The sequence below is a fragment of the Cydia amplana genome, chromosome 4 (assembly GCF_948474715.1).
Source record: "Cydia amplana chromosome 4, ilCydAmpl1.1, whole genome shotgun sequence".
Classification (NCBI taxonomy): Eukaryota; Metazoa; Arthropoda; class Insecta; order Lepidoptera; family Tortricidae; genus Cydia; species Cydia amplana.
Genome location: NC_086072.1, coordinates 13,539,811 through 13,550,310, shown reverse-complemented (window position 1 = coordinate 13,550,310; position 10,500 = coordinate 13,539,811). Strand labels below are relative to the sequence as shown.

Here is a 10,500-nt window from a genome sequence, read left to right as displayed (position 1 = left end):
AGAATCCTGAGCGCTAGCGGATCCGAAATTCGTTTTACCATCGGGTAGGTACTTGCAGGGCCGGATCTAGGGTAGAGCGAGTGGAGCGGCCGCTCTAGGCGCCGGATGGCAAACGGGCGCAAAAATGGCAAATGAGAAAAAAGTTTTAAAAGACGCGAGCGTGGCGAGGGGTGGAAAATAAGCTTGAAAACTTCAACGAAGGGCGCCAAAACCCGATTTCGCTCTACCCTGATCAAGGGCTCGGGCCGGCACTGGGTAGGTACATGCAAGCAAAACCGGGGGCAAAAGCTTATAATATGTACATATTTGAAATGTGCTAATTACGCTCTTTCAAATGATATATGACACGGCATCATAACCTTAAGGAATACTATCTTTCCCTACCTTAGTTTTTATTTTTATAATAATTGACACTGTTGTTTCTTTATTTAATAGCACTGACTTAATATAAATCTACATCAATGTTTAATAGGTATATATTGTAGTTTTTATGTATGTATGTATGTCTAGATGTATGTTTATGGTTGTATGTATTTAAGTATGTTTATCTTTATTAATGTTTTGTGTTGTTTGGTTATATTCAATTCGACTTTTCATATTTTTTATTTGCGCCACCTTCCGTATATTCTAATTATTTTGTCTCCGATATCCAAAGGTTGTCTGGAAGAGATCGCTCTTAAGCGATAAGACCGCCTGTTGTTACCTCTATTGTCTTTGTTTATGTTATTGTACATTTATTGTAAACTACGTGTATGTGAGGTGTGCAATAAAGAGTATTGTATTGTACTTCATTTAATTTTTTTGTTCCCGACTTTATGACCTCTAGAGGGCGCCATGATCAATTTAATGTGACGTTATAAGCCTATAACCAGCGGACAATTCGAATGACACATCATTTGTCAAGTTATAATGCGTACTTTTGAAGTTATGAGGGAACAGATGAACATACATACCCACATACATAATGGTCAAAATCATAACCCTCCTTTTGCTTTGCCGTAGTCGGGTAATAACATCATGAAAAAAAAACATGTATTCATAGCATAATTTTTATTTATAAGTGATAATAATAAATAATAATTCAGCCTTTATACGTCCCACTGTTGGGCACAGGCCTCCTCTCATGCGCGAGAGGGCTCGGGCTATAGTCCCCACGCTAGCCCAAAGCGGATTGGGGACTTCACATACACCTTTGAATTTCTTCGCAGATGTATTGCATGTTTTCCTTCACCGAAAAGCTAGTGGTAAATTGATATTTCGTACATAAGTTCCGAAAAACTCATTGGTACGAGCCAGGATTTGAACCCGCGACCTCCGGATTGAAATTCGGGCGTCATATCCACTCGGCCACCACCGTTTATAAGTGAATAACAAGTAAATTAATAAGTGCATAACCTAATATGTAAAAAGTAAATTAATAAGTGCATAGCCTAAAAACAAATAAATTGATAAGTACATAGCCTAAAAACAACTAAATTAATAAGTACATAGGCTAATAACAAGTAAATCCTAATAACAAGTATATTCTACAATATCGAGATACAATTCTATTGGCTATATTCTACAACATCATACGAATAAATTCTATTGGCTATAATATTCGATCTATGCCCATGTTTCCTGGGACGGCACATAGTTGAATATGGGGTAGCCATAGTGATAATCATAATACATTTCATTAATGCTAGTCTTACTAAAATCTACATACGTTTCTAAAAATGTATTATACTTATCGCCAATTGGCAAACACGACATTAAGTTTAGCTTATTAACTATCGGTGTATCCTTAATTTTTTCTAAATTTACTTCTAATCCTAATTTTGATTAGTTGTTAAGTGAGTAGTCGGTGATGTCAAGTCTGGTGAATAATCATGGACTATGGCTCTTAATTCTAATAACCACTGTTCTTTAGCATACTGTTCTAATAACTCACGATCATTGTCTTTGTTTTTCACTTCACTTTTTGTTATAATGTTTTTCAAGTGGTCTTCCCACATGTCGTGATTGTTGTCTTTAGTAATGCAGAATCTCTGTGTGTAATGTTTTCTCATTGCTAACTCCACCCTGGCCAATTCTGCGACGTCATCTGCTGGTGCTGGTTGGGTGATCTGCATGTAGTGTAAGCGTTCTTCTATTTGTGCCTTCAAATCCTGCAGGTCTGCGATGTACTTGGGCTCTAATTGTGGCTCTTCTAACTTCAAAAAAATTCAAAAAAAATTCAAAATTCTTTATTTCATAATAGTATACATTTTTGTGATACAGGGGATGGAGCCGCCCGGTAAGCTTATGCTTGTGTTGGGAGGCACCGCTCTTCCCTAGGTTTATAAGTAGTACAATATTTATTTTATTTTATTAACAGGTAACTAAGATATGTAGGTAATTATACAGAATTACTAGGTAATATGTTTTTAACTTAATTCTAAAACATGCATTACAACACAGCTACAAGTACACTGTTTCTGTTAATTCTTACTCGTTTCGTTTGATTTAAGGTGTGAATATCTTGCATGTGATTGATGCGTCTTGAAGTTTTCTGAGTCTTTCTTCGTAGACACGGCGTATCAAGACTGCTCGGTCGTAGAAGTGGTACTGCCGACACGACAACTTGAGCAACTTGTAATGTTCTTCACAATATTTGAATTTCATTGACACATTTTTTACATGGTTTGTCCCAAGTATAGGCTGAACATATCAGTCCCACAAAATTCCCAAAGTTACCATCTTTTCAAATGCCAAAAACTACCTGCAAGTCGTATCAGGTAACAAGTCACTGTGGGATTGATTGATGTTATCGAGGATGCCGACACGTGGCCTAAGGCCTAAGCAGGCCACACTTATGGATCAGAGACTCAGAACAGGGTTCTTGCATCTGTACTGATATGATTGAAGCTTGCCGTGGGTTATGTGATTCTTCCAGTCCAGACGCCATTGGTTATTCTGATTTCGCTCAGCAAGTAAATGGGCCACGTCTACACTTAGCCGTCTTCGTTCGAGTCACGTCCGTACTTCTGTATTCCTCGCAAAAATACATGAAAAATAAAAATTGATACAGAAATTGTAAAGCAACTTAAGCAACAAGTGTCAATACTGTCAATGTCACTGATAGATGTCACTGGAAAAACCGATTATTTTTGAGCTGTCAAGAGCTCATGTCAGAACGTCACTACTAATTTTGACAGCTCCCTTAAAAAAAAGAATGTCTCTGGTTTTTGGCTTCCAATTATTGGGTCGTACATTATTGGGTCGGGCTTTCTCGACCTGTACCAATAATGTTCAGCCCAATAATTGAAAGCCAAGGGACTCAAATTAGTGGACGCGAATTATGGGGTCGTACATTATTGCCCTGTGAAAATAGTGGCTTCGTATTATCGCCCCGGACCAAACTTGCGCGGACCGAGAATGCTCAACCCAGGAATGTACAGCCCAATAATCCGCGTCCATCATGGACGCCAATTATTGGGCTGTACATTCTTGGGTTGAGCATTATTTGGTTGTGTATTAGTGGCTCCCTTCCGCACAACCGGGCGCCATGTTGAAATTATATTAATCATGGCGGACATACGAGTGTTGTGTGATTGAAAAAATAAATAGTTGCGGCGATGTCTCCAATAAATTTTGTTTATTTGGATAAATTAGTGAAATATTTAGAGCTTTTGTCAATACATAAATAAAATTAAATTTTAAGCATTGTTTAACAGAGCATTTTATTACACTGTGTGCAAGCATTTGCAATGCCTAGTATACACACTATGTAATTACGACCAAATATACTACTCTTTGATTACGACGTACAAACAATAGCCGTATCACACTACCGGGTGTTGCAGACTTATCTTGGTCTACTACAAAGAGTAGTATAATATTAAATTTGTCTACTTCTAGTGAGCACCAAAGGTGAGTAGTAGGTTTTATATACGTACGTATTTTCACCATTGGCAACATTGGCGCCGTTGATGGTTGACAGCCGTGAGCGCTTTGACTATTTTATGAAGTTTGTTTCGTTGAGTTTTGAATTTAACATAACGTAAAGATTGTCCGGTTGAATAATCATGTCTATCACGCATTCAAGATTAAAAAAGTTTCCTAGTTTTGATTTAGTTAACGCTCATTTCATACACCATAAATTAATAATACAAGAAGATACGGAAAAGGTGCGAATATGTGATCTAACTACACGTACTGAAGAAGACCCCGATAACGACAAGGTTTATAATTTCGATGCGAAAATCTCAAACACTCACGTACATGGAGATCTCCTGTGGGTCCTTTTGAGGTCAGGAGATATCATAGTTATAAACCCAGCGACAGGAACTCGAATCAAGGTAACATGTGAAAAGTTGGCCAACTATAAGATCCAAAAGTTAAGAAGCAATGAAAATAATGTGATCCTAATTAGTAAAAGTGGAGAATGTTTGGTGGTGTTCTTTTCAAGAAAAGATTTGGAACAAGATATAGTAGATGGCAAAGCAGAACATACCATATCTATAGATAAATATGGTGGGTCTTATTTGGCTGTGGAATCTCATTTGCTCACAAACGGATTGATTGCATACATCAAGGGAGAAACTTTAGTTTTGAAATGTCCTATAACTGGTTTATATGAAGTTATGAGTTCAACAAAGAAAATCCTTTATGCAGTTCCATGGGCTGATTCACTGATAATTTCTGATGGAGCAACAATGTGGCTGGTAGATATTAAAGACTCCCACATTATGTATGAATTTAAAGAAGATGGAATCACATACTATCCACTGGGGTCATATAACAATGACTTTTACTATCTGGTTTGGGATCAAATGCAGGTGAGATAAGAATACACTCATTGTACACAAGTTTTCATTTTACCTTAAATATATGATTATTTTTAAGTATTTGTGCACACACAGTATTATAAATTTTAATTTGCTGAAGCCTGAGTTGGTCTTCTGTAGAGTTGAGCTGTTCTCGAGTACATTCTTCATTTACTATGGGGAATATTCTTGAGCAAGAACGTTTTCCATACAAAACGGAGAATGTTCTTGAGAACGGCAGAACTATAGTCTTGTCCACCATAAATTGATCATGTACAACTATTGCTACTAAGTCAACAAACATGTTTAATTTCAGTTTTGGAGCCCATTTAGTTTTCCAGCACAGTGCATAGTGGTACAACTTTTTACAAGAAAATATAATAAGATATTATGGTCCTGTTCCCCATTCCATAAAGCTGCTGCTTTTTTATTAGAATTTTTTATTTGCCCAATGAATGATTTCATCAATGAAATGAAGTAATAAAGTGTCATCAATATCATGTCAAAAATTGCATGCAGACAACCCATTTAACATATCAAGTTGTGGCGTGTGGGGTGGCACACAAAATGTACTGACTTTATACCAAGTCAATGGCAGCGAAAAGGTTAAAATTAGCTGCAAAGATTTTGATGCTACTAGAGAACATTTAAATGTGCCTCTTATCCTTTCTTTTGCTGTAAGAACTTTATATTTAGTTGTTGGCAAACAAGAAAACAACTTTTCCATTTATTTCAGACCCCTCAACACCTCACGAAAATAATTGGTTTCCCCCAAAAACATCATGTCACTACTATATATATTATAGTCTTCTAATCCAAAATTTCCATATTCCAGGTGTACATTTGCTGTGCTTGGGATGAATCACTTCTACTCGATGAAACAAATGACCAGCATGATAACAACTCTACCATCCAAAAACTTTCTTCTCAAGAAACGCAGAAAGTTCAGTTGAAAACTATCATTGACAGTTTGACATCAACAACAGACCCAGATCAGGTATTACCCCAAATACAACCATATTTTGACACCATTGAAGACTTACCTCTTCTTGTCAATACGGCCCTTAAACTGTGTAAGATTAATTTGGCATTCAAACCACTTGCATATAGTTTACAAAGGAAAGTTTTTGCATCAGCTGATAATTCCCTGATTCTATCATTATGTGATATCATGAATAAAATAGACATACTGGAGTACATTGAGTTCAGAGGAAGTAATTTATATGAAGACCTAAGCATATTTGATTTGACCTTTGTGGAATTATGCATGACATTTGTCTCAAAAGGCGATTTTGATTTATCTTCCATAAGTTGGCTCAAATATTCTGCTGTAAAACAAACAATTAATTCGAATGATATAATGGGCATATTGAATGCGATCCCTAACAATATTAAGATGGGTGCCTTAATAAATTGGTTAAGAAATTTTCTCCCACCTCTTCTAGATGAAAACCCCTTTTATATAGACTTATTTGTGCGGTGGGTAACAGAAAGAGTTTTTTCACTAGAGAAATCTAGTTACTGGCCAAAAATTGGATTGAAGTTTATAGAAGATATAGGCATAGTATTGGAAATCTCATTAAAAACGATTTGTTTACGACCAATATCAATGGATGATCTTGATATGCTAAAAACGCATATAAAAAATATAATTGAATTAAAAGAAAACCATAAAATTAATATGTTGCTGGGTGAGCTTAGTTCACAGAGTCCCAGCGAAGTCGCGTTAATTATGCTACGTCGATGCTACACAGAAGATTTAGAGCCTTTCTTGCAGCATTATTTGCCTTCATATAGTGCTAGGAACTCTTTTGAAATTGACGATACTCTACGCTCATTCATTGAAATAGAAGCTGCAAGCAGTGGCGGTGACGTAGATGGCGCCCGTTTAAAAATATTGCTTAATTCGTTTCGATTACATACTAACAAACTAGAATGCTTCCTTCAGGTTCTAAAGGTTTTAGATGTACCATGGAATCCAATAGTACTAGAACTCGCGGTAGAGGCCGCATCTTCAGGGACAAAAGATTTCACAACAACCGCTACAGATCGTATTCTCGCTGAGCAAATCCAGCAAGAACTGAATTATGCGAAAGTTAAAGTCATTTTAAAGAAATATAAGTTTTCCCTAAAATGTACTGATTATCAACTGGTCTTGCATAAGTTGATGACAGCACCAAGCATTGATTTGAACGACTTGAAAGTTATTACCAGTGCATTGACAGATTACACAAATTATGGCAGCTTATTATATTTAAACCGATGTCTTTGCGATTGTGAAACGAGAGCTGCGCTGGAATATTTTAACCAGATGCCAAACAAGGAAAAGAAAATTTTGCTGAAATCAGTTATGATCAAATACGAACAAGTCATAAAGGGAAATTCAAACAACGCAATTATCGAAAGAAATTATGTCGATTTCTTGAAAGGTAGTAAAATGCTCAATGATTTAGAAATTAATACGATTGAAAACATGTATTACTTAAAAAACTCCTTTGAGACAAAACGAAGTATTAACGATATGTGTTGTGAAAATAGTGCAAACGAAGCGGATATCACTATGAATGTTACTGGCACAGAAATGAGCGGGTGTTTGGGTCAGCTTACTCGAGCACATCAAACTTTACGGTCAACATTGATAGCATTACTTCACCGCACTTCTTCAAATCATGAAGTTCGCAAACTAGTCGAAGCTCTCTTAACTGCTGAAGCCCAGGAACACTGTAATACACAAATTGCTTCAGTATTGGCTAATTTCAGAGATGGAAACAATTCAGCCATTCTCATGGAATGCTGCCACGTTCTCACTGAACTTGTATCAACTTGTACTGAAGAACATATACATCGTGTAATGAAATATTTATCAATGCTGACTGCATTAGTGAATGCTAATATAGTCGTTAAAAACCTGTCCATAGCATGGAAATTCCATTACATATTTTTACCCATGTCTTCACTCTCAACACTGAATGATCTGATTGATTTTTACATTTCGCCATATAATTATTTGGCACGTAATCCCGGAATCTGTCATAGTAGGGGCGATTTCATTCCAATCAGAATAGTCGTAAATATTTCAGAATACATTTCTTCTTCTGACAAAGATTTACCTGGAGAATTAGTTCAAATAAGAAACAAAATATGTAAGCAAATTTTAAATAAAGTTGTCGCATCTCAAGAACTCGACGAATTATTGATAACGATATTATTAGATCTTTTAAGCAAAGATGAAGCCGATAAAATGTGGATTATAGACATGTTACGAGGTCAGAATGAGTCGCTGTCCCATGCTGCTATCGCGTACCTGGCACAACCAGTGATAAGGCGCTCATTTTCGGCATTCTGTTTAACCCAAAACACAGTTGCGTATTCGCCTCAATACATGTTAAAAACCAAATTTAAATTTAACGTGGCAGACTTAGCTTTGCCAGAAATTAACAATGATGATACTTGGGACACTAAAGTTGTGCTGTTCTTCTTTTTGAAACAGTACCCCGAAACTTCGTTTGAGCGCCTTATAGAATTGTGCCGCACCTTACACATACCCGTCAATGAAGGTCTGTCCTTTCAACTCATCTCTTTGCTTACTACTTGGGAATTAAAATATAAAATATTCAATGACGACATAGGTTGCTGTCAAACACACTTTGAAAACGACGAAAGCCATCTGCTGCCTAACTGTATAAAACTATGGGAAAGCATAAAAGACAAAGATTTCATCAAAGATGTTTTAACAGATCTGTGGAGAAACGGTGAAGTTACGTTACATGGTCATATTGTTTCCATAAATCCCTATTATTACGAAGTGTATTTATGCATATATCATTTATTGTATGGTTCGTCCACCGATTCAGAATACGTAAAAGAATATTATCTGTTAAATTTCCTTAAAAATTATAACAGGAAAAGCGCTCCTAAACAACATGAATTTGAGTTGTTTTCTGTAAAAGGAATGTTCCCAGAAATCGGACATCACCGCTTACCGTTTCACCTTTTTATGCGTGAAGACATGTGGGCGAATTTGAAGTCAGAAATAACATTAGAAACCTACGAGCAGTGGCTGCCTGCAGTTGCTTTACTTTCACTAGATGCTGATATACAAACCGCGAGAGACATGATTTGCAGTAACGCTCTCAAGCAAACTATGACGTCTAGAAAGAAGAATGAAGGGATAGACACTGAGCAAAAAGAGAGCGAGCCCTGGCGCCTAACCACACGAGAAGAGCCTCTGCTTCGCGCAGCACACCGATGTGTGAAGCATATAGCAAATATGGAATGGGCAGGGGCGTGCCTCTTTTACGTTCTTCAAGGTTGTGCTCGTGGGGCCGACCAAGTCGCAGCGGCGCAGTTGTGCTATCAATTTGCTCAACGCTGGTCTGCTGTTCAGCCTAGTAATCGAGCAGTCCGGCAAATGGAACGTCTGCATTCCACTCTTTCTACGAGACATATTTTGCATAAGGTGGAATGGGCATGCGAAGAATTTGTTCGACTTTCAACAGAGCCAACGCAACTTATTCGAAACCTCTACTTGCATCCAAACTTCGTTGAAAAGATTTCTCGACACGATATAAATCGGGCTGCAAATGAAATCGCGGACAAAAATGGCATCAACATCAGTTCTATCCGCATAGAAATTTTGGAAAATATTCTCGAAAAATCAAAAGAAGAAAACAAAAATAAAACTAGCTTTGGTCTTGACAATAAAGACTTGACGACCGCTAAATACATACTGAAAGCTACTTGTCCAAAAATGGGAGCTATTTATTTATCTCGTATTGCGCTCGATGACGAAAACGATTTTAATAAAAGTAAAAAATTAAGAGCACTCCAATGCCTTATGAGCATTATAGACTCTGACACAGCATCAAAAGTCACTAACAGGGAGCGAGATTCTTTATGGAACACCCTTTTGGAATTGTTATACATTGTTAATCTTGAACATATTGACATGCCTTGGATCGTTGCCACGTTTATGAATGATAAGCTTGGAGCACTTGATCAATTACTACAAGCAGTCGGAGGAAATGTGGAAGGCTTAAAAATAACAGGTGATCTCGCGTGGAGGTATGGGAATATCAAAATAATTCAGAAAGTAATCCCTTCGATGTTGCGTGCTGGACTTTACGACGAATTAGTTCCTTTGTTATTAAAGATCGCATTTGCAACTGACAAGACTGTATGCGACGCCTGGAGAACCGTTCTTTTATCGCCTTTCCAGCAGGCTGACTATCCTATCACTGAACGTCAAAGAGCAAAATGCTTAAACGCTGTTAATTTATTACCTGTATGTCCAGTGATTAGAGATGCAGATCTAATTGAAATATGGAAAAATTGTGTGAGGTGTAAATGTTTTGGTATAGGTTGCCTATTATTGCCATACATGACCACGGAATCGAGACAAATATTATCAGAATTGCAAAAAATTGATAGGAGAAATCTGATAGCTAGCCTAAAAAATTTGCAAACTGAAACATACCTTGTGCCTGGTGCTATGCATGTTCTAGAAAGTATGGCAAGTCGATCATATGGAAGAAGTCAGAAGACATAAAATGTATTTCATATTTATTTTTATACACACTTTTTTGAGATTTCTTAAAATACCTGTTATGGTTTTAAATTGTGTATGTTTAAACTATGTAGGGTGCTAAAATTAAAAAAAAAGTATTTGCTCTTTAAATTGGAGGTACTTACAGACTGTGTTACTTCATAA

The 10,500-nt window shown here is 36.8% G+C and overlaps 1 protein-coding gene across 1 annotated transcript; it reads left to right on the top strand.

Moving 5' to 3' along the window:
• The first annotated feature begins 4,049 nt into the window (after positions 1-4,049).
• Positions 4,050-10,443, top strand: LOC134647211 (uncharacterized). The gene is made up of 2 exons (XM_063501435.1): positions 4,050-4,802; positions 5,626-10,443. Exons 1-2 carry the CDS (start codon positions 4,050-4,052, stop codon positions 10,336-10,338), a joined length of 5,466 nt encoding a protein of 1,821 aa, XP_063357505.1. The 3' UTR covers positions 10,339-10,443.
• Positions 10,444-10,500: the final 57 nt, after the last annotated feature.